Genomic DNA, 26,336 nt, shown 5'->3' with positions numbered 1-26,336 from the left:
TTTGTAACTGTTTGTTATAAAATGCATAAGAGTAGAAAGATGTTGTAAGAGTAGAATACAATGATCCACACAAACATGCCTCGAAATCGCACGGTTTTTCTTTTACCTCGTCGATTAATACGGCCGGCCACTCCCACAAATGGCTGACCGTGTTAGTTTGTACAGTAAAAGGAAAACCATGCAATTTCGAGGAAAACTTGTGTGGATCATTGTATTCTACTTTTAAAACATCTTTCCAACCATATGCATTTTTTTTTAAATGGTTACAAACGCCTTATATAGACCAACTCGTCCGATCCAAGGCAACGTGTTCCTTTAAGTTTTTGTATAAAGGTATCCCTTTGCATCAGGGATAAAGAATATTATCTGCCAAATCATACCTTAAATCTTATTAACTGACTAGATGTACAACAACAAAAAGACTCACTTCAACGAAGTCAAACATTTGTTCACCAAATTTATTAAGGTTCGCACAAAGAGCTCAAAAATGTGAAAGGGTTGTGAAGATTAACAAAAAAATACCTAAAAATACCATAAGAAAACAGTTTTACTTTCTTTCAAAATTATGAATTAACTCCTGAAACAATAAAATATATAGACAAAAATAACTGTACAATGTAACAGAAAAGATATACATGCGTTTTAAGATCTATTCTGAACTCTTATGAGCACACAAAATATGACAATTTTTTCTTCTTAAGATGTTTCATAGAAAATGCTGAGAAAATGTTTAAAAAGATTATCAATGAAAACTATACTCTGATGTAAATCTTTCTTACAATTTTTTTTTCAACTATTAATTTATATAGACAAAAATGAAAAATAATGTCCAAACAAAAATATGGAATGCATAATATAAACAAGTCCCGCCCATACAAATTAAATCTTCATTTCCACAGTGTGATGAACACACTATCTGTGTTTACTTAGACTTCTTCATTTGCCATAAAACAAAGGAACTTTGGTATGAACTTCTCGTAATCAACAAACAGATATTAACAAGCCACCGTGTACAAAATCTGAGTTTCACTTGGCCAATCAGGATTATTAAAAAACTCCCACTGTTAAACAAGAACATCATTTTACCAAACATTATTTCCCTCAAAATGGTTGCTTAGGTGCAATATGCACTGATAAATTCCTCAAAAGAAACAGCAATGTTTAAAAAGGTCATTAAAAAGGTACCAAATACTTCTTTTCCAAAAATGGCATGGCATCAAATTTTGTAAAAATTGTACGGCGACAAAAAGTTGGTAAATCTTAAACAGTAAGTTTCAAAAATCAAAATGTAAAAACCATTTTTTCTTTTTAAATAGTAAAAGGCGCAAGAGAAACTACAAAACAATCCAAAATTTGTTTGTTCATTAAATATCTTCCCCTACATAAAGTTGCTATACCTTGTCAATTTAAGGTAAAACAATGCAAGTGTAAAAATTATAAATTACTAATTCGAGAAATGTTGGCTTCACAATTTCAGTTTACCCGCCAGGATAATCTACAATTACAATTTCTGATAAATATTTCAATAATAAATTAATGGAATCTACAAAATCAACTGTGCTCTGGGAAATGCATGTTGTTACCTGTTTCAAAAGTTCAGGGAAATCACAAACCTACAAAAACTGGATAAAATCAAATCAACAACTGAGTGTCACGTGCTGCATAAAAATGCGGCAAGTAATGGTCATTTAAACAAAAATACAATTTCTTCAAACTATTTCATCAAAGATGCACTAATCTATTAGAAAAAAAAACCACATCAAAATATAATCAATTTTTTATCAAAGTGTATGTTATTACTGTTTCTAAGGGAACACTCGCTAACAAAATCCCAACTTGTAAACAGAAAAAGAACAGGTGTTTATAAATAACGAGAAGACCAAGCAATATTTGCATTGAATACAAAAACAAGAAACTTGAGTGAGATTTACAATGGGTTGAGGACTCGGAGCCTATCCAGTTAAAACTTGGTCCACAAAACTAGTTCCCTCATGTAAATACCACTGACTATGAAGAAATAAACCCTCCTGATTATTTTCTTTAGATCAGCTAAAATCAGGTAAAAAAAGAAGAACAAATTTCTCCTTACTGGTGGTTTACCATCAATTAAATTAAACAGCAAGATAGTCGGGTACCCTAACAATCAATGCTATACTTTTCTACAGTCTGACCATAAGGAAGAAGACATGAAATTTGCAAATTGTTACAATTTATGTGCATGGTATACAGACATCAATAATAGATCCATGCTACTGGTTAATACTAATTACTGCTATACCAATTGGAAAGAAATTCATTGAAGATACTTTAAATTTAGACACACTACAAGAAGGACACAATGATATCAGTATGTCTAACATTAGACATTGAAATAAACATTCCTCTTAATCCGACTGGATGGTAAACAATTTGCCTAATTCATGAGTTGCTGGCTTTCAACTGTGGCACATATTTTACTCTGGATACCTTGCTTTTAATCCCATGTGAAAAATAAAGAACTTCATCTATGAACAATATGACAGGGTCTCCACAATGACTGTAAAATCTTTGGTTCGGTAATGTGTCTGCATGTTATACATGTTCAGGGGCCCCAAGATGATAATGCTGGTAAGCAGGAGGAACCAATCAGAAACAGTATAAACCTCAAAGCATATTGTCTGGTAACCTGACTCTGCTATTCAATATTTTGTGCTAGGTAGCTGTATAAAATTGAACCCTACTGTATTCATCACTGCACATTAATTAAAAGATAGTGACTGTAGGCCTTTGTGGACTTTGAATAAATAAAACAATACATCAACAAAATCAAACAAGCTCAGGACCTTGCCTTACTGCTATGCAAAAAAAATGTTCTCATGTCACAAAGGCTTTTCTGATTCTTAAATTGACGTGCCTACACCAAGTGATATTGCAAGATGTACATTTATCTTGAAGTCTGCTATTTAAGTAAATACTTCAATTGTGAGAAAGGTCTCTAATGTGAAGTTCATAATATGCAGCAAAGGTAAAATTAAAATCTTTTAAAAGCACACAAACATGGCAAAGGGAAGTGGCAATGTTCCCACTGCATTTTTGACAATAAGAGCACGTGAGAGTATCACTTTATACTGTGTGGGGTAATTTGGCACAACTAACTGAGCATAAATATGGATGAGTGTTTTAAACATGGATGGGTGTTTAGTCCAATTTAGAGCACAGCAGTACATTGCCATTGCTGTCATTCAATTTATCTTCACTTGGAGATTTTACAAAATAAGAAAATTTATTTTAAATTGTGTGTAGGAATTGACCACAACATTAAACAGGAGAGACAGGTGTTCACTTCAAACCGATTGTACAGGTGTAATAAATTAAAAAATAAAATTGAACAGAAAAATAAAACCTATTTTCTCTTATTTATTTTTTGTCGTACCGCACACAGAGGCTTAGAGGTCCAACTAGTTGATATCGCATAAAAATGGCTGAGGTATGTTGATTACACTACCAAAAAAATTAAGAAACTGCAAAACAATCTACAAAAATTTGTTATTCAAATTCTACTGGTTCCAAAAATTTTATACGAAAAATTAAAAAAATAAAGTCAGACTGGCTTCAGGCCTCAACCTTAATCTGTCTATAAAAACCTTCATGCATTGAATACAGATTACAGAAGAAAAAAAACAATCAATTTAAATATTGCACTGAAAAAAAAAAGAACAATTTTTTTTGTAAAGCCCCGTTTAGGACTCCGTTTTTTGATAAGCTACGTTGAGTACCGAGCCTCGATCAACTAACAATCATCTACTTATCCACACAAAACACATTATCATTAGTATATATATAATGTAGCACCAATAACCTTAATCTACCAAGACTGACTAGGCACAACATCCCAGTATAACATTCCTAGGGTGGAAATAAAACGTTACCAACAAAACAAATTCCCTTTTCATCAAACATCCAGAGCAGCGCTGTACAGAACACTGGGTGAGCCAGGGAAAAAAAGCAAGGGTACAAAAATGGAATCGTCATAAAACAGACCTCCGAAATCGCTTCAAAAAAACTGTCCCGAAAAAAAAAACATATATTAGTTCTTGCTTTTAAACTAACTAATTCAAGTTATACAAAAAAGCTTTGCAGGCTAGAGTGTCAACAAGTTCCTCATGTGGTTTATAAAGTGCTAAGATTGGAGAATTAAACATTATTAATAATGATAACGAAAAATAAAATTACCAAAATTCTTCTGAATTACTCTGATTGCCAAAAATTCATAAATAATTATATAATACATACTCTTTAAAATTTCAGGTAACATGAATGAAAAAAAAATAAGAAGAAGCCTTTTGGTCGTTTTGACCTCTAGGGGAACAAAGGAGAGAAAAAAGGAGCACAACTGTGCAGACAGACTGCCTGAATATTAAACAGGCACATAAATTATCTCACAGAATTAATAATTACCAGTAAATATGAAAATGATTCATTTTATAAAAAAGTCTGGATCGAAAACGGCATCAGTGGCAATTTTTTTTTGTAATTATCCTTGGTAAAAAATACTGCACCCAAAATATGAAATGGGTCAAATGAATATTAACTTCTCAATATGATTTTTTTTGTATAAAGCTCATTTTTTTTTTCAATCTTTTTTAAAAACGCTTCTAAGAATAGATATAAAAGCAAAAAATCTAAAAAGTTTTCCACATTGTTTTTTATACAGTCATACATGCACACAACATTCTAAATTGTCACTATCGTTTTGGACAAACTTTTGTACCTTATAAATAAATTACATTGGAAACATTTTGAGTGGAGAAAAATGCTAAATTTCAATGCTTGGTAAAACCAGAAAAGATGGTCATAATAATAATTTAAAAAAATTATAATAAGGATAATAATAATAATACAAGGCAAATGCCTATGAAAAGTGAGTAGGTATATGACAAGCTAGTTAGGTAAACTGGGTTACAACGAGGATTTAATTGAAAACTCTCCGCTTCATACAATCACAAGACATCATCCATGAAAGCTAATTAGTCATCTAGAACAGGCCTTGCAGTACACATTATAAGGGAAGAGTAGCTACGTACATGTACTTCTTACTAAAAAAACACTGGAAAAAATGAGTCTGTCTTAAGTTAACGTGAAATAGTAAATAAGGAATATTATACACTTGGTCGACTCAAAATACAGAGGCAAATTTTTGCACGAATACTGTACTGTGAATTGAAAAATTCTATTATAATTTATAGGTTACACATCGAACATTATTCTGTTCTCACAAAAACTGCAAACAATTGTCTGGTTAAAAGAGTTTCAGATTGAAAATAGCAAACACATCCATTTACTGCAACCACAAGCCAATTCTTTTAAAAGGATAAATTCATTCTTTATCTGCATCTTTTTTTTTTTTTGGTTATTAGTTTTTTTTCTTCTTCTCTTCTATTCAAGTAGGACATTATGGGTGTTTCATTACCCATGGAATACATGTGCAAGCAGAATACTTGAGTGTTAACACTGCTTCAGCAGTAATTTAAGCATGCATAACAAAAAGAGATAGAGAGAGGTTCAAGAGCAATGACTAAACAACTGTTTACTCTTGCATCTAATGGAGTTAGCAAACGAGTGAAACAAGCTTAGTACATTCATATACTCAGCAAAAGTCCGAGGGGTAACTTTCACACAATTGTTTATACTTGACATTCTGTCTGGAGACCTGTTTCAAGTCTAAAACACCAGGGCCCAATTTCATGGCTCTGCTTACCAACGAATTCTGCGCCTACGATCAAGATTCCCCGCTTACGTGCAAGCGCTGAATTTTTACGCTAGCATTATAAGCGTAGAATGCCTAGAAACGCAGAGTACGCACGCGCAGAAGCCAAAATTCACCGCTAACCCGTGAAATACGCTGTAAGCACAGAATTCCCTGCTTCCGTAAGCGCCGATTCTTTGTTTATGGTAAGCAGAGCCATGAAATTGGGCCCTGCATGGGGTCACTTGAAAACTATCAAAACTAAGGAACTTAGGTTGTGTACCTGTTTCCACTAAGCAAGAAATTTCTGTGCTAAGTAGACTTTAGTACCTAAGCAGATTCAAGAAATACGGATCTTTTAGAACACCAGGTGTTTCCCAAAAGACAGTAAAAAAATATGTGGTTTTACAAATAAAAAAAAAGTGGTTTGATAGTAAGTCAACACACAAAACATGTATTTCTACATTCTTAATTATAATTTTCAAAATGAAAACTGAGGCTATTTCAGTGTCGCATGTTCTCGTGACCGCCTCTTTCTTTGTTTTCATCGCTAGAAAAACATAACAAACGTATTGAGAAACCATTGCACACAAGTGGTAATTTGACACTCATTTAGGATTGTTGACACCAGACAATCTTTCTTTTACAAAACAGAACAAAAAATCAAAAATAAACATGGAGAAAAATTTGTAAAAAGCAGAAGAGACGACGGAAAACACGCTTCGTATAAAAGTGTACGAATGACCCGTTTGCTTATCTAAAAAATAATATGTAATATAAAGTTCACACATGCCAGGTTGATTCATATTAGCACTTCTTGAAATACTTGTACCACCAGCATTTATGTTGTCAGCTCCTATAAACAGCTCTCTAGTACTCAAACATGTACAACCAATGCACAGTCAATTTCAACAATAAAAAATTTGAAAAAAGTGGAAGATTAAACTAGAAACTCTACAAATGTAAAAATCTAGTACAGTTCATTTTATGTGCACGTTTTTTTTTTCTTTTTTTCTCATTATGTTTTTTTCTTCGCCCTTCTTTATATAGCACACATTAAATAGACACAGATTGCATATTAACATTATATGCATGTTAGTTTGGGAGTCACAATCTCATTGCACAACGGATACATACTTTGGTGCTTGAAGTTTTTTACCAATTTATTTTTTTGTTATTTCTTTTTAAGTCTAAGCTTAGTGAAGCACAGTACTTGCCTATTGCCTCCATAACGAGATATTCTTGACATTTTAAAGCTCAGCCGGTCTAATTTCTCTATGACGTGACTAAATCTCTCTATTTTGTCCGAAACCCCAGAAATGAGGCGAGACCTAGTCCGCTTAAAAGTAGGCAAGACTACTAGCTGACAACTATCTCACTAGAAGTAACGCAATGTTGTTGATGTTGAATAAACTTTAGTTCCGGGTGCAGAGAAAGCCCTCTGTCCTTCCATACAAGTCAAAGTAGTCAGGGCCCCCTCTAGTGTATCAGCATTATTATCACTACTGCACACATGGCGCCAGACAATGATGACTGCGGTATGGCCGAGGGTTATACAGCCCGGCATCAATACAGACAAGTTTCAAATACATGTTAGCCGAAATAGTATCATAAACGTGCGTCAGATTTTAATTTTATTTTACTAATCACGGAGCCTCACCTTAAATGAGAAGCATCCGTTATGAACTTCACTATATTAAGCAGGCACAATTTGTCTTTGTTAAGTCTACTCATTTTTTCTTAAACTCTCCCTACACTGAGTCACCTTAAATACAGGAACATGCTTATTTTGTAGGACAGGCTTCAGTTTCGCTCAGACACAAACAAGATTTCTGTGACGCCGCTACACTAGCCGGAAACAGGTCGAGTTTATAAAATGTAACAACGGAACCGTGAAGCTGCCTTCCAATCAACCCTTTCAAGTTGTTGGGGGGCGTACAGCACAAGACTGAAGCCAAGACAGTTAATATTTCGAGATAAAACTTTTAGCACACATTCGCGGTACACAAACGTCAAGAACTGAATGTAATAACATGGCATGTTTTTGACACTAATGTCCAATGGACTTCCAATAATTATACTAACATGTCATGTCAAATGATTGCTTTCTACAATGTACATGTATGAAGAAGAGACAGCTTGTAAATGTTAATTCATCCCAAACCCAGCCCCTTTTCCCAATTTTATTTTTATTCACCCACAGAGGTTAACCTCTCTTAGACAACTGGCCCTTTTAGCAAAATTAAATGAGTTGTCAAAGAAATAAAATAAAACATGTGAACATTCTAGGACATTCACACAGAAATGATAAATATATCTCTGGTATGTTGCTCCAGTAATTGATCACATTATGTGACAAACGGTTTGGCATCGACATCAGTTGTGTGTTTTTAATTCACTTTTACGTGAAGAAGGCGTTTGTCTGTGATAGTGCTTCTTAAGATGGTTGTTGCCTGGACCCCTTTCCCCCCTCCCCCGTAAGCTCTCCTACAGAGTGCAGCCAGAGAGCAGCCTCGAGCTATCATCCAAAAAGCAATTCAATTCCCAAGTGCGTCCTCGTGTCAGATAGATGGAAAGTTGTCTGAACCAGAAATCAAACTAATACAATATAACATTACAAAAATAGTTCATTTGAAATAATTAACGGTTTAGACACATTTCCACTACAACGACACTGACAAACACTTCCACAAAAATGTAAGATAGTTTCAACACTTACACCTTCTTGTTTTTCTTTTGAAAAAAAATCTTGGCAGTCAACGATGTAACATCTCTTTCACTATCTGATGCTACTGATGATTTCTTTTGGCCCCCCCCTCCTCATTCTTGAATGTATCTTGAGGGTACGAGCCAGCTTACCATCGGAAGGGTACTGAGCGAGGCCTGTCCCCACCTTCCTTAACGAGGGGCTTGTGAAACTCTCGTCCTGGGCGGGCATGTATGGCGGCCCAGCAGAAGTCGCAGTAGTATTGGAGGCAGGTGACGTTGGCGCAGAAGAAAGGAGCAAATTTACCTCCACAGCGAACACCCTGACACTCATCGCACATCTGATCATCAAGAACGTAGGGTTTCACTTCCACCTGGACAATGAGTAAATGTTGCAAACATTTTACTTATCAGAGTGGAAAATCAGGATCAAATAATATCAATATTTGATGTGTTACAGCATCGTTTGTTTCAATTTTCTAGAATAACTTCTCTCAAAAATGTCTTTATTATGAACTTGTCTTTATTATGAACTTGTTTTTATTAAGAATTTGACTTTAAAACACCTTAAAGGGAAGGTTCATGTTTGGTAATTACTCAAAACAAATATTAACTTAAAAACTGACTTGGTAACATCATTGGAGAGCTGTTGATAGTATAAACATTGTGGGAAACGACTCCCTCTGAAGTAACGTAGTTTTTGAGAAAGAGGTAATTTCTCACTAAAATAATAAAAGACTTCTAGCTAGAAGTCTTTTATTCCTATCTGAAAGCACACAAACTCGTGTGTTTTTTCTTTCTCGCAACTTCGATGACCAATTGAGCCCAAATTTTCACAGGTTTGTTATTTTATGCTTTTGATGGGATACACCAAATGAGAACACTGGTCTTTGACAATTACCTAACGTCAGTGCTTTTAACGAAAATATATTTTAAAAAGGACCCTCTTGCCTCCGCATCAAAATAATTTTACGTTTAATCGCTAATTTTTCTCTCAAGGCTAGTGTACAACACTACATACAAACACAAGGAACCTCTTACTCCCACACCCACAAAAAAAAACATGTAATGATATTCAGTGTCTAGCAATAAATAAGCAAGGGACACATAGGAATATATACACAGTCTCGGAGTAAATAAATTCAGAACTAGTCTTCGTCTACTCTGTAATTCTATTCACCGGAAACCCTTTAGCAGGGAGAACAAAGTATTTTACAACAGCAGCATTGAGTAATGGGACTAGCAGTATCTGTGGCCACACCATATGGTTCAAACTGGTTTTGTTTACCAATCTCCCTATGAAATTTCAGCATTTGCGTATTGATTGCCGGCCGGAAATTGCACTGCACCCAAATGATGTAAATAAAGGCCGGTTCTGTAAAGGTCAGGACTGAGAAAAGATGATGTCAGCGGTAACTGATTAAACCCGGTCAGCCCACTCCTCTTGAATTGAGAATCCTGTCAAAAAGTGCTCTACACAGATTGCAGCTTCTAGCGTTTCACTTGTCTGTGATATTAAGGCAGTGGAAACTATTGGTAAATACTCAAAGTATTTATAAGCATAAAACCTTAATTGGTAACGAGTAATGGGAAGAGGTTGATAGTATAAAACAGTGTGAGAAACGGCTCCCTCTGAAGTGATGTAGTTTTGCGAGAAAGAAGTAATTTTCCACAAATTTGATTTTGAGACCTCAGATTTAGACGACCAACTGAGCTCAAATTTTCACAGGTTTGTTATTTTATGCATATGTTGAGATACACCAAGTGAGAAGATGGGTCTTTGACAATTACCAATAGTGTCTGGTGTCTGTTTAAGCGTATGGTGAGAGACTCAATCATTTGCTTGATACTACAGAACGGTTAGCCGCTTCCTTCAAATAATAACTTCCATAATTTCTTAAAAATCACGTCACTGTATGCATTATACACAACGGAAACATTCAATTTATATAGCTGTTAGTTAATATGTTACCAGCATGTTTTTGAACCCTACATTTTACTGCTGTACTTCATGTATTTTACTGATACCTTTTTGGAAATTTTTCCAATGTGAGATATGCATTCAAATTTTTATCATTTTCAGAACAGATCATTCTAAGGATACAAACAAGTTCTTTCAAACAAAATATATTTTCGTTATTTTGTAAATGTGTATGTCCCGCAGACAGATCTGTTGTATTCTTTCTTAAGAAGCTGCAATGTTTTCAATAGTCGGTATCGGCATTCTAAAGAGAATGATCATGTAGCAATTTAAATACTATCTACAAATAACAAGCCCTACCCATGTTCCGCTGACAAATTACAAAATAAAATGGCAGGTGCGTTCAATAATTCCACCCTATGGGTTGTCGTCCTAAATTTCTACTGCGCCATAACTATACAAACGAGAGGCCCTGTCAGGCAGAAGGTATTGCTTTATACTGCAATGTATTATTATGTGAAAGTGTGTGGGTGGGTGGTTGAAGGGGAGAGGCTTCCACGACAACAAGAAATTCCAGTCCATATGTTACCTCGCTGTATTATTATACTAACACTCGTAGCCCTCACCGGTAAAAATTCAACAATTGATGGTGCGTACCATCAGACGTGTTAATTATTTATCTTTAGGTGCAGCTTCAATTTGTTATTCTCTACTGTACAGCATGTGCGTCAAAAGATACAACATAAGATGCTTATGTTTATAAAGTCAGCAAACAACGGCAAATTAATCTACAGAGTAAATATTAGCGGGGAATGGGTCACTAGAAGATTTCGTAGATCGCCTGGTTACATGTTTCTGCTCTACATGACTTATAGGTTATTTTCAGGTATCTAAAATCTACATCAATTTTGTTCCCTCATGTACAAATATACCTCCGGGTAAAATATAACCATTCAAGCTGTACCAAGTCATGCCAAAATAGGAATTTTCCACAAAAACTGTCTTGGTGTCCAACATATTGTTTAAAGTTAGACATGCACAAGTATCATTTACATGTATCGCAGAGATTGCAAGCAACTTGCGTACATAACGTAATTATTCAAATTAAAACCCTTTTGAGTACATAAATCTGACATAAACGACTTCACCAAAAAAGTGATTACTACATCAATATATCATAAACTGATGAAATCTGTTATTTTAAAAAATAGTGCCCCTTTGGATGCACTGGTTTTGACAGCAGGAAATTTGTTGATAAAATAATGACATAGCTTTAGATGATAGAGTACTTTTTATGCAACTTTCATTGGCAAACTGGAAATTTTGGTCACGGGAGGAACCAAATTTCCTCTTTGGTCTAGCCTTCTCCGTGAATGTTATTCATTCTATTTATACTGAATAGATGGTTTTTAATTGTTTCTTGTACTTTCCTGCTTCATTGACTGTGAATTTTTTGAGAGAAATAAAGTACAAGTAATGAAAAGATGAAAAGAGTCGACAAACCACAACACAGTATTGTCCATCTTCTTTATGTAGTTCTGATGTAAGTATGTCTAGATACACTTAACATAGGATTAGAGAGAGTGCACATGTAATCCATATGCAGCATGCAGCACTTCAAAACTCAGGGTAATAATTAAACCAAGGTTAGACCGGGCACATTATAAGATCAGACGTCACTGGAGCGATTCACAATGGCATGTCATTGCCGTGGTTACTGGCAAATAGTTGGTACAAAAAAACGCCCACACAAAACCAAAACCACATTAACGTCAACAATAAACGCCTTTAATTAAGAAACGAAGACTATGCAATGAAACAAGAGGAAAATGTGTCTTTAGTACGTGCACTTACTCGCTTGTCAATATCGCCGTGTTGAAGCTGTACAAAGCGAGCGCTGATGGCTGCTATGTAACTTTGTTGATTAGAGAATGCCACACGACCAGCACCCTTGGGGTATTTCAACTCTGGATCTGTGTCGATGCCAGCATAGCATACCCCTCCGTACAGACGATCCATGATCATAGCCAGCTCAACTGAAACGGAGAGAAAAACAATCAAGATTCGATTCAGAAGATGAAAACAAAACCTCCAGAAAATCCTCAACGGACGATGTGTCAGACCTCAAGACTGATGCTTTATTAAAGTTAAAAAAAAGAAGAGTCTGTAATGCTTTGAAAGGAAAAGTTTTATCTCATTTCACTAATGCATTTCTGTAATTGAAGAAGTTTAAACATATTTTAAGATCCAAGGCACAAATCAAATCTTCAAGGCATGATAGATTTAAGACTGGTGCTTACTGACAGCTTTCTTGTTATGTCTTGAAAAGGTGTCGTTTCCAAATTCATTGTGTGCAACAACAAAATTTAATGTTTACATCTTTGTTCAAATCAAGAGGGAAAACAATTTAGAAAAAAAAAATTGTTTTGATAGTTTTCACTTATTGTTACAAATAGTGCAAGATCAAAATAATTAATGGCACTACAAGTACAAGGTAAGCCTCTGATGGTCATTCGTTGAATACATGTAGAGTGATCATCTGCTCACTGGCATTATAATTTCCAAACCAACTACATGTATACCAACCATGTACAACCAACCAACTACAGCCAAAAACCTGACAAATAAAATTCCTTGTTTTAGAAGCTCGATTAAAAAAACACAACAAGATTCATCAGTTGTTAGTGTTGCCATGAAAGTTTTAAATTGTGACATCACACTTTGCTAAGCTATTAAGATTGATACAGACTTCCACTTTCACTCATACACTGGCTGGGACTAGATGAGAAAATGATGCCATTCTTGTGCGGGGGTTGTGAGATTTTGTTGGAGCAGTTGCTTGAACTGCTAAGCTCTTTGTGAATTTGGCCCAGCAAATGATAATTTAGAGGGTCTAAATATTACAACGATAAAAGCCCCTTTCTCCTAGCTCCCCTTCCCGACCAAAAAATGTAGGACAACATTAGCATTATGCGGAATATTAGTCCAATATGAGTCAGTGGGAGACACAGCTGTAGCCGGTAGATTGAGGAAGGAAACAGGTAATTGATTTCCTATGACTTCCACTGGTGCTCAGTTGTCCACTCTCGTCTTATATTGACTACGGGCTGTGAAAGTCCTCAACATGCTTAGTTTGCATTCACACACTTTGCTTGGACTGATCTAGACGGAGCCATTATCTGCTGTCTGACCACAAGACCTCTTCAAGACAATCATGATAATGGGGCCTAGACTGGCTGAGTGGGCTCTAATGCAAATGGGTGATATGGTGACAGTGGTCACTTTGACTTCAAAGAGCTCTCAAAGTCATGTCTAAAAATGGATTCATTTTTTTTTAACAGGCTAAATGAAACCAGGCATATGTATTCCTTCGAATGTAAAGCAAGTTTTGACGCCGTTGTTTTTGCAAGGAATGTTTCGCAGGACATGAATACAATTCAACTAGTGCGAATCAATAGTTGCAATTTTTGACGTCTGTCAATATTGGTATCGCATTCAATGTGTCCAAACCAGGCTGTGTCCAAACCAGTGCTACGCTCTAGCAATGCATTTTCGGAAAACAGCCAATTCCAGTTTACTATATGCTGGCTCTTGCATACATAATTGCACACACACACACTCATCACACACGTACAATGCTAAAGAGTGGTTGAGTATCGCAACCTTGATGGATCTTGAATTGAAATGCCAATTACAGAGTATTTGTATACACCGTATAGGTTAGTAATGAATTTCCAAGACTCGACATCGATTGCTCCTGTAGATGCCCTGATGAATTACTGTCATCTTATAACTATGCCCAATGAATAACTTTGAATATTGTCTGGAATACAAGATCATTGTACATGAAAATTTGTAATATCCGACTGCCGCATATGCAAAACTAATTTTCCATTCTTCATATACATTGCACTTCCACATGTATAGGCCCATAGTTTAACTGAATGCAATGTGGAAGATCTTGTCTTGGGACCTTCTCCCTTCAACATTACATGTCAAACTTGCTTAAAAAAAAACATGAAATAGGTCGCCAAAAATGCTGACTCGTTTGGATCATTTTTCTGACTGCTCCTGAATAAGTTCAACAGATGGCACCAGGGTAAAAAAAAACAACGAGCAGGACCTCTTTTTTTTCTCCAGTCAAATCAGAAGTGTAAACATTCTTAGGAACCTATTTGTTCTTTCTTGGGAAATTAACGAAATATGAATATACCCAGCTGATCCGACTTAATAGAGACAAAACTCTTCAGTGAAAAGTGAACTATTTTGCTCCGGTTATTGATTTGACTTCTCTGGCAATATAAACACTTACTGGCTCTGAGAGGTCTTGGCACTCCGCCAACGAAGATGGTCTTCCTCGGGTCCAACGGCTGTGAACCGTCCAAGACAAAATCACTGTCTGCAAGATTCCATGGACGAATTTGGACCTGGAAGAAGAGAGAGGAGGAAATGAAACAGAACAACTGTCAGTTGCCGTTTGTGTCATCAGTAGTACCAATTTATAACATTATAACATGTAGTGTTCCAATAACATGTATCTTGCTCACTTAAATATACATTGGAACTTTTCACCATGATTTCAGAACCCAACCCCAACGTGTCTTATAGAATATTCATTCATAGTGTCTTTTAGAGTTGCATTTTCCAGATGTTTTTTAATTCTTTCCCCAAATGTTTTGTTATTATCGTTGAAAATCGACATACACTGAACTGGCCAGTAAATTTCGACTTCCATTTCAACCACAGACTTCAAGATTTTGAGTTGAGTACGGTCTTAATTAATCAAAATACCCCTCAAAAATCAGCAAAGGAATTTAATCAGTTCGGGTAGCACCGTGCTGCACGGTTTATTTTAGGTCACCGACGGGAAACATTAGTTTAACCGGTCAAATAAATCTGTGAGCAGAAAATAACCCGTGAGCCATACTGCATCATCAAGAATATCCTTTTTAAATTAAGCGTCACTCCTAAGAGAAAACACTGCAATAAGTATAGCACGGTGTCTATATTTATCCGGTGTTTCCTTCAGGACGGGTTGAAGGGAGACACTTCATAAAATTACTGGTGAATCATTCAACCCAACCACCCCCCCCCATGTCCTGCGACCCATAGACACACTTCAGAAAGACAAAATAAAGGTCAATACTTTCTGATCATACTAGACCCAATTCTTGTGGTTAGGGCCTCTCGTCTTAACGATTTGATTTCGTCTTCCTCTTCTTTTTCTTTTCGTTCAGAATTACAAATGAGCCACTCGATGCTCGAATGCTGTGCACGCATATTTTGAGGGTGTTGGCGCGGTCATGAAATATACATACAAGGGGTACGAATTCATGACAGGGTTCGAGGGCTCCGGGGCGATCAGCTGTGAATATGCCCAGCTGAGTCTAAATTTAACTCCCAATTTATCGGCAACCAGAGAAAATCTTTCCACCCCAAGGGAATTGTAATCTGGAAAACATTACCGTGACACCACAGAGATTGTGCAATGACATTTATCAAACGATTTTGTCTAAAGATAGCGGCTAAGAGTCTTAAGTCCAATATCGTAAAGCAGACATTTTCTGCTTAATTTTTAGCAAAAACAGTGAGTGCCCTAAGCAGAATTTCTACTTGATAGTACTGGTTACGGTTTGCAAGTCAAAAGGCAATCAACCTTCCAGCATTTTGTGCTGACCAATGAGTGATGCACTCCAGTGTGCTTGATTGTTTCATGAAATGATAATGATTACATACTAAATTCTGCTACAGTATTAAGTACAAATAGCATATTGAAACATAGCTCAATTTATGGAATCCCCAAAATACGCATTTTGTAAATTTTATATGTTTTTAATTGGTTAACCACTTTGTCTCATTGTTGTATTTCTCAACACAACTTAATTCAGTGAAAACAATTTAGAAGACTCGATCATACCATACAATGGCGAATTATAAAATATTGACTGCTACCAAGATGTCTTCCAAAGGAAGAATGTCAGACAATGGTAAATACGTTCTAAAGACTAAGGGAGCGTCTCAAAAGTCGGGCACGTTCCTAGCGCAAAAGAACGTTCCTGCGGGCATATGCCCGCAGGATCGCAACATCATGACAAAGTATACGCGGAGCGTTCCAAAAGATCGGTCCTGTGGAACGGACAAAAGCGGCGGGGATACTCTTGCGATCCAAAAAGAACGTTCCTACCGTTCCGACTTTTGAGACGCTCCCTAATTTGGACTACAGACAACAGTTTCCTTCAATTCCAATAGAGTAACCAAACCGCTGTTGGATTCAAAATTAGCCTGTGTCCAAACTAGGGACTGCGGATTGACCACCACATTAACCTCATTAACATATATATATATATATAATAAAACATATGATGCCCATAGCAGCACCCTTAGCAACAAGCACAGCTGTAGCCGCAGCTGCCAATTCAGTCACGGCCCAAGTCTAGCCTCATCTTGATCAGGTAAACAAGAAAGACTACGTCATAAAGGGCAAAATGGCACCAGACTCGCTTTCTTTCTCGCTTCAGTCTGGTTACAGGATGGTAATAGTTTTGTCCCCGCACAAACACACACACAAAAGTCAGGGCACAAGACAGGAAACTTACCGGTTTGTCCTTGATGGTTGGACTCGAGACGCAAAGATAAAGTTTATCTTCCTCCTTGATGCATGCCTCGATCAGTGCCTGCACAGACCGCTCATCTTGGAACAGGAGGAATGCATAACCTATAGGGAGAATGTCATGCACTGTAAACATCACACATAGAATTCTGTACATTGGCAAAAGGTCACGTACATTAGAGTACAGTATATTTAGTGAATGGTCTGTACTCAAATATAAAAGTTGTACCAGATCAGCAGAGCTTAAATACAGAGAGAGGGAGAGATACATAAAGACACAGACAGAAAAAAATCACCACCAACGACAACAACAAAACAAGTACAGATAGTTACATTTTTTTCAGGAAACCAAAGTATCCAAAACCATGTATGCCTGGGATGGGGCCCAGGGTCAATGATCATGATTTAGATGATGAATATGCTGACAAGTTCTGATGAGCTGGTAAGATCCAGCCTTACAATTTATTAAGTGTCTTTATGCCTCAGCTCAAATAAAGTCACTTGCTGACATGCAAGTTCAGGACCCCAAAACCCCCAGAACTGTTTCAATGCAATACATGAGATTAGGGCAAAAACAGTCAACTCTACATTATGCAGCTTCAGGTGAATAGACAGGGTTTTGACATAGATTGTTTTAAATGTTTTGTCAGAAGTGTCTTTTTGTTGATAACATATAAGTTTTAGTTTTTGAGCAAAGCTTTTCAAGGTAGACAATTGCTGAACCTGATGAGCAGACCGTTTTCTTTTTACTTCAACTCCCCTCCATGGCCCCCTGCTGAGTTATTTTTCTTGGCGATAATAATATTTGAAGCATTTCCCATACACAATGAAAAAACCCTCTATACATGAATCTGAAATATGCCCTTCCACTTCCTCTGAAGATGGTTGTGCTGACGTCAGCATCCGTGTATGAGGGAGCGTTGTTTTTTGTATCCCTTCTTTTTAAAAGGCAGTCATTGTTGATGGCAGTGCTTCAAAGTTGGCAATCAGATCCGAGGAGTGTCCTTTTATGTGGCATCTTGTGCACTCCTTCATATCACAAGACCCATTATGCTATCGCTTCAGATAACCAGTCTGCAAGGCTGCACCAGGAGAGAGCTGTGTTTTGCCTTCTCAGTGTGACACACTTATAACATGTCTGTTTTAAAGTCGCCCTGGATTTGATACAGATTGGATCTCTGCCACCCCTCAAGTGCTTTAGAAACCCTCTACATAAGGAGGGAGGGGGGGGGGGAGAAATCAAAGTGAGGAAATAAGAGTCTTTGAGAACAAAAAGCGTGATTCACTGAATGGCTAAAGTTTGACAACACTGTTGGGCCAATGTTACATGATATCCAGCATGACAAGACGAGGTACAAAATATGGCAGTGGTAAATGAGAACACGAAGACAGTGTGTAATGGGATAGGTCTGCAAAGAGAATCCAGATCAATTCATTGAGATGGCCGTACTTTTGTGTCTCTCTTTTTTTTACCTTTGGGTGGGAAATATGACTTGCTCTCGGCTTTGTGGGGCCAGTCAACAACCAGGCTGCCAAACCGCCGAAAGCTGGCTGTGATCTCCTCTGCAAAAAAGGAAAAACAGAATTTAAGTAAGTTACTCTCTGCCAGAATTTACAGAAAATACTATATTCTCTGTTGCAGAACTAATTTGTTGCCAGTATGAGAGGAGAGGGTTCATACATGACCTACTTCCATAATGCAATTATTAAAAAAAGATCCATAAGAGTATTTGTAACTCAGCCATGTATATGAGTTGATTTTTTCCAAGCACTTCACAAATATAGATGGACGTTCGATATAAATTCCTTCTCTTAGGGGAAACAATTTACAGCATGAACAATTGTTCTTGCATACAAAATTTGCTTTGGAAAATATAGTTGTATTTATTTTTTGGCCTGATCCCTGATCATTCCTACTAAATCCTAACAACAATTGCAGTCAACAACCAAAATAAATGGAAGTTGGTTGACAACATTGAACACAAAACTACATGTATCAGGTAGACTGTTTCAAAAGTTGAACACAAGTGTAATCCCAATGCCAAATTTTAGGATCTCTTCTGTGACCTCATGCTCACAGAGCTTGATATGACCAAACATTTGAGAGAGTGATGATATCAAAAATCTGTCTTCTTAAGCAGCAGAAATTGATCTCACTGATTAATTGTTCCCTGATCGCCACTTGACCTTTTAGGCATGGTAGATTTTGAACACAAAATATAATTACTCCTTGATTCTTTCATCAATTCGTACCAGAACCAGAACCCTGCTTTAATAACATATCTTTTGTTTTTTTTATTACAAAACTAATTTGCGGCAATTACAGGATCAATATGAAACGAGCAGCTTCAGTTTTAGATGTGGGAGGAAAACCCCCCTGGGGAATACACACGCAATCAAGGCTCAATGTCAAAGCTCCTCTTATTAAGAGGGCTGTATGTAAGCACAGAATTCCCGAGTAAGCAGAGCCAGGAAATTGGGTCCAGGTAAGGGACTGAAAACTCCGATCCACATTCAAGGCTCTGGTCTGACTGAGGTGGGATTCAAACCAGGGTCCATAGAGGTGAGAGGCAGGGAAAGAAACCACTGAATGAGCCAACCAAGTCGGCAATGATGTAATGATCTACACCATGCACAAAATATGACCTTCTTTATGGTCTAAGGAACTATTTTAGGAAGTCTAGTTTATACACTAAGCACAATGATGTAATGATCTACAACATGCACAAAATTTGACCCGTCTTTATAATGTCCAACATTGTCTAAGGATCTATTTAAGGCTGCTAGTTTATTCCACTAAACACAAAAATGATCTATACCATGCATAAAATTTGACCCGTCTTTATTTTCTGTGGAAATATTTTAGTCTACACATTTATTCCACTAAACACAATTTTGGAAAACAGACCTTCCATGAAAATCTAACGAAGCCCATCAACAAAATACACTGAATACACATAATCTATAGGTTTATGCATGTAGCATCAGAACCACAAACCCATTTTTGCAACTGAAGTTAAAGGCAGTAGACACTATTGGTAATTGTCAAAGACTATCCTTCACAGTTGGTGTATCTCAACATATGCATAAAATGACAAACCTGTGAAAATTTGAGCTCAATCAATCATCGAACTTGCGAGATAAAAATGAAAGAAGAAAAACAACCTTGTCACACAAAGTTGTGTGTGTTTAGATTGATTTTGAGACATCAAGTTCTAAATCTGAGGTCTCGAAATCAAATTTGTGGAAAATTACTTCTTTCTCAAAAACTATGGCACTTCAGAGAGAGCCATTTCTCACGATGTGTTACACCATCGGACTCTCCCCATTACTCGTCACCAAGAAAGGTTTTATGCTAATAATTGTTTTGACTAATTACCAATAGTGTCCACTGCCTTTAACAGTAAATACGTACCAAAATAAAACAATTCACAAAATGAGCTTGAAGTTAATATTTCGCACAGTAAACTAAAGTTGACTTGTCAACCAAAGTTAATATTAATCAGAGCAAACAGATCAGCTTATTGGTGGAGCCGTGCCTCTTATTTTTTATATCGTAGGCAGACGTTTTGCTGGCGCGCTTAAAGTAATCTTTCTGATTCAATATGTCCAAAATGAAAAAATACATGGATCACGATCTGGACCGTTTAATTCAGAGTCAACCCACGCTCTTTCTACCCACCTTCATCAATATCAGGAGGTAATCCACCCACAAACACTTTCCTTGAGAACCTTTCAATTCCATAGTCCGGGTTCGATCGGGGTGAAATATGACCGGGCGAACTCAGGGATGGAACAATTTGATCATGGCGGCCATCATCCAGCAAACCATCTGCAATTAACAAATAAATGTAATTTTCATTAACATACAGATTGGATATCACTTCTGTTTGGAGTGGAATTGGAAATTTAAAAACAAGGCATCATAAACGCAACAAAAAATATAAAATTATCAGACATTATAACAAATTTAGCAACTATGCACTATCCTAAATGCTTGACAGTTAAATATTCCACAACAAACTTGAGAATGAAAAAAAAAAATGTGTAAATTTATTGTCAATAAAACATCAAGATACGATGAAATTATTATCACAAATATAATATAAGGTGCCATTCAAATAATTATTGTGAATGTTTTTTAACATTGACAAGAAGAAGAAGAAGAAATACCCCGCTGGCCAAGATCATCATCATTTGTGACTAAACCACACAGCTCGTTTGTTAAAGCCACGAAGAACCATTGAAAATGACTGATGTTAGAGATCTTTTGTCTAATACATATAGTTCATATGAGGCATTACTTTGTTCTTCTGTAATATATATTATAATAATATGAAGAAGCCATTCAACATTTAAATATCTAAATTTGGGGCAGTTGACTGGATGGGTCAAACCATTCAGAAAAAAACAATCAACATTTTAGAACATTAACAAATCTGAATGGCCCCTTTAAGGGATATTTCTAATAATAAAAATGCTTAATATTTCTGTCAAGAATATTATATATAAGTGTACTGCACACATCTACCTGTGCATAAAACAAAAGCCATTGCATACACTTTCTCGTTTCCTCTTTCGTAGTCACATGAAAAGCAATATTTTAAGTGGCTGAAGAGATGAAGATTTATGCCGGTGGTTGCATGTACGCAATCGGATTTCCCTGGCAACTAAATGTTAATCACACTGCCCAGCCAGGGCCAGCTGTTTTATCTTATTTGCTAGGGCTGCAATAATACAAACGATGTATGACACCGAGATAATACAGTGTACATGAATATTGTGTTTTTGTAGTTGGCTGCCGATAATTGCAAAACAGACGAATGCGCAATTTCCCTCTATATATTTACAGTAGGGTGTAGTTACAATTTACATAAATAGATATAGAAACATATTGTACCTGCCCTTAGAAAATTCGGATATAATTTAATTCAATTCAATGTAGCATTTAGCAAACCAAAAAATAAAATTATTTCAAGAAACTGCTAATTAAATAGCATTCCCCATCCAAAATTCTAAAGCGTAAAAAACCTTGGTACACCTAAAAAAAGGACACCGCACCGTGGAAATTGTAATGATTTTTCTTTTAGCAACAAAACACCAGCTGGTGCGTTTCCATGCACAAGAAAATATAATGTGATTATCACACCTTTCTGTGGTGGTAATTAGGTTGTTTTTTTGTGCCACAGCTTAGATACGTACGTACAAATACACACAACATCATGGGAAAGTACAACCTGGATATTAGTCATACAGTAGTACGTACAGTATGAATTTAATCATTTTGAAAATATGTGTGTTGTCTTGTGAAATCAATTGATATAAATAGATAATATGGATCACCAACAGCCTAAATTCACTTTTGCATCTCAAAACGCAAAAGGCTTCTTTCGCATCTTAAAACGCAAAAGGCTACACTGACATTTGTGTATTAAGGGTACAATGTGTAGTCTCTATGCTGTATGCATACCATATTGATTACATTTGTTTTAGGTTTTGAGATGGTTTTGGTTTTGCCATTATGTAAATATACATAGTGTATTGCACATCTATACATTTGCATTGTGTGTACAGTAATGACAGTACGACAGCTGATCAGCCTGCTGATAGATTTTAAAGGAACACGTTGCCTTGGATCGGTCGAGTTGGTCTTTGAAAAGCCTTCGTAACCGTTTGTTGTAAAATGCATATGGTTAAAAAGATATTTTAAAAGTAGAACAAAATAATGATCCACACAAGTGTCACTCGAAATTGCGTGGTTTTCCTTTTACCTCATTGACTAACACGGTCGGCCATTTATGGGAGTCCCATAAATGGCCGACCGTGTTAGTTCGCAAAGTAAAAGGAAAACCACGCAATTTCGAGGCAAATTTGTATGGATCATTGTATTCTACTTTTAAGACATCTTTCTAACCATATGCATTTTAAAACAAACAGTTACAAACGCTTTTCAAAGACCAACTCGACCGATCCAAGGCAACGTGTTCCTTTAATAGCTTGATGCAATCAAAGGCCATATTATAATTACTGTCCAGCTGATTAACATTAGAGAAAAGCTACCATGCATTCCACATAATGAGATTCGAATAATAATAACCCCACCAAGGTTCGACACAGATGACCTAGGCCAGCAATGAAGGCTTATAATTTATGATTAAATTATTAATCATTTGTTTTTGCGTGCACTCAACGCTAAAAGATTGTAGGAATGATTGTGCACCTTATCCAGTACCATACAAGATATAATGTAAAATATGAAATGTGTTTAGCCTACATAGTGCAGGTGGGTGGGTACCACCAGGCTACTGCTTGTGGGACAGACAGTTGTATGCCTGGTAGTAATACAACAGAGTAATATGCTGGTTACATTTGCTGTGTTTATTCAGAAACCCAAGAAGGGAATTGTAAAAATTTAATACAAAATTAAATTTGATGAAAAGTAACACAATTTATCTTGTTAAAAAAAAATAAAAAATTGCAGTGTTTCATATGCTGGTTACATTTGCTGTGTTTATTCAGAAACCCAAGAAGGGAATTGTAAAAATTTAATACAAAATTAAATTTGATGAAAAATAACACAATTTATCTTGTTAAAAAAAAATAAAAAATTGCAGTGTTTCAAATTCTGGGGACAGTATGTGAGAAAAATAAATTAGGTGACAGCACTTGTCTAGATCCATCTTGTCTATTTCACCTTCTAATTGCCTACACATACCAGGAGGCTTGTATGACATTTTGCTTTCTAAATTTATAAAAAGCTATTTCAGTATACTAAGTAAAAATAGCCTAAATATTATTAATGATATTACTCTAGTCAAGTTCTGCAGTTCTTCCATTTTTACTTTAATTACAGCCCATCCCATCAATGTATTTAAACGTAGTTAACAATTTCGTCTAAATACCTTATGACACATTTATTGCTTATTTATATTTCTTTTTTTTTAGTAAGGGATAAGAATGTTCATTAATTATACGCTACTGGAAAACCCAGAAAAAAAATTATCTCAACTTTCCCACGCCTTAAAATGTTATGAAATATATGCACGAGTGCAGAGAAAGACCTTGTAGAGTATAAGCCAGCAGTATTTAAATACACATGTGTTGCAATTGCAGACAAAATTAAATTCAATAAAGGCCTTCATGAAATTTTATATGGAAACAATCTAAATATAAATTGCTTTCCAGACAGTCCTGCGATAAGGGTGTTTAAAAAGGGACTTGAAGTCCAAACTCGTTCTTCAATCCACCTGCATTTGAGAATCTATTTTCCAATCTCAACAAGAAGCAGGGGGAGACAGTGTGGGATGCAGACGACGGGGGGCAAGGGGCTTCAGCCCCCCCTTGGCTAAACGCTTTTCTGTTTTCCATAGCCACACTATGACGTCAATTGCAAGCCTTTCAGCACAGGTTAATTCTAGGTTCGTAATTATGGCCCGATGTGGGTTGTGTATTGATTGCACACTGTCGGAGTGTCCACACCTTCACGTGTGTATGTACAGTGCGTTGGTTTGGGACAGTGTGGCACGGTCCCATTGCACCGAAATGAAATGGCGCAGAACGGATACTGTTCTAGCCAGTGGGCTCACATGAATAATAATGAAGCCATCTATTTGTGTCGTTAACACACCCTTGCATTAATCAATCAGTTGGACTAGTAACAAATTTTAGTTCAATCATTAACAATTTTGTCTCTTCACCACAATTTCTTTAAAATTTGACATTTAAAGAATTATGCAATTTCTTCACTTCAATTTGTTATTCTTTACATTTCTCATAATATTGAAACAAATTAACATAATAAGTAATTGCATTCCTTCCCCATATTAAATTGGATATAATGAAACACTGATCAAATTATTACTTCTTATTTTGAGGGTAATTATATGGAAATTTCTGTGTGGGTGTGTTTGTTATACAGTGTACATGTATGTCAGCGTCTGCAGAGCTGAAACGTATAATGTAAATTAAAATTAATAAAAAAATTGCATGGTGAGAAAATATTTTGGGCGCCACTCAACACCCATTATCCAAACCCAACATTAATATTTTCTTCAAAGCCGCAGGCACATTTACGAATTCAACGAATCTATTAAATTTGAGATTTCAATCTATCTAATCCATCAAGCTTATTTACAATTCTAAGTGTAGCTTGGGGACCAATGAATCAGAGTTCAGCTGCGGGTGTCCCCCATCCTCATGCAAATACGTAGTGAAACATACCCTCGCAGGAATGGGGATTTTCCTAAGTGAAGGAACACAATTTTCTTGGTAAAAACATGAACTTTGCACATTTTCCCATACTTCGTTCATAAGCTCTGATGTAAAGTAAGGAATCTGAAGATAAGGCAGTTTAATAATATGCAAGGTGACTCAGTCTGGTGAATTTACAGTATAAATTTATGCAATATAATGACTTAATGCCACTTATTTAATCAGATTCATAAAACTCAGCATAAAAAAAGTGGACCCTGATTTAACCCAAGATTATACAGAAGGGTAGTTGCCCAAAGACCCGCAGTAATAATATAATTGTGCCATATGCAGGAATAATATCAGTGCATGTTAAGCCTATAGGGAGAACGGACTGTACACAGTCTAGGGTCAAATGTGACCTGGCTGTACATACAGCTTGTACGTACAGGTGTATACAATTATGCATGAAGAATTTATTCATGCCTGGTACGTTACAACATACATTACAACATGCACAGGGCGGCAATTTCTCTTGTGTGTATGACATAACATTGCGCTACGCAAAAAAACTGTCAGATACTACTCAAAAACTATTATTCTTTCTCAATATTATTGAACATTCATTTTGCAATTGTTTTCAATTCAACGTTCTAGTCTTTTATTTGGCTTTGCAAAATACACGAAATAGGTCAACCAAATTGGTCTCTGTGCGTTACAAAGCCAAAGCAGCAAAAAGGGGGGCAAAAATCCTGTTTTTCGTTTTAATTATTTCTGAATTGATTGATTTCCACCCATTAACCTGGTTCAAAATGGGTTTTTCATGGTTAGTAATTTTCAAATCAATACACATAAAAAATGTGGTAAATGTATTTATAGACAATTTTGAAAACAATTTTTAAGAAAAAATCAGCTCACAATTAAAAGCATGTTAAGAGCAAAATTTTTATTGGTTTTTATTCAATAACACAAAATGGGAAAAGATACCCCACAAAATAATATGATAATGATGGATTTTGATGCAGGCTGTAAAAATTAAACCAAAAACACAGGGATAGAGCCAATTTCTCAATCTGCATCCGTGTTCCCAGGATGCAGATTGAGAAATTGGCTCTATGTGTAAACTTTAAAAAGGTTTTTAAAGTTTAAAATATCCCCCCAAATTTTGTGAAATGATTCACAAC

At 36.1% G+C, this 26,336-nt stretch overlaps 1 protein-coding gene across 1 annotated transcript in view; it reads right to left on the bottom strand.

Moving 5' to 3' along the window:
• Positions 1-457: 457 nt before the first annotated feature.
• Positions 458-26,336, bottom strand: part of LOC139940430 (cytoplasmic polyadenylation element-binding protein 3-like) — a 39,725-nt gene continuing 13,846 nt past the window's right edge. The window contains exons 3-8 of the mRNA XM_071936672.1: positions 20,645-20,794; positions 18,436-18,525; positions 16,949-17,067; positions 14,665-14,779; positions 12,207-12,388; positions 458-8,805 (exon numbers count right to left, since the gene is read on the bottom strand). Of these exons, the coding sequence (XP_071792773.1) occupies positions 8,581-8,805; positions 12,207-12,388; positions 14,665-14,779; positions 16,949-17,067; positions 18,436-18,525; positions 20,645-20,794 (881 nt within the window). The 3' untranslated portion in view covers positions 458-8,580. The remainder of the gene's footprint in view (positions 8,806-12,206; positions 12,389-14,664; positions 14,780-16,948; positions 17,068-18,435; positions 18,526-20,644; positions 20,795-26,336) is intronic.

Source organism: Asterias amurensis, chromosome 8, assembly GCF_032118995.1.
Source record: "Asterias amurensis chromosome 8, ASM3211899v1".
Taxonomy (NCBI): domain Eukaryota; kingdom Metazoa; phylum Echinodermata; class Asteroidea; order Forcipulatida; family Asteriidae; genus Asterias; species Asterias amurensis.
Note: the sequence above shows the minus strand (reverse complement) of the source record. Positions and strands in the feature narration are given on the sequence as shown.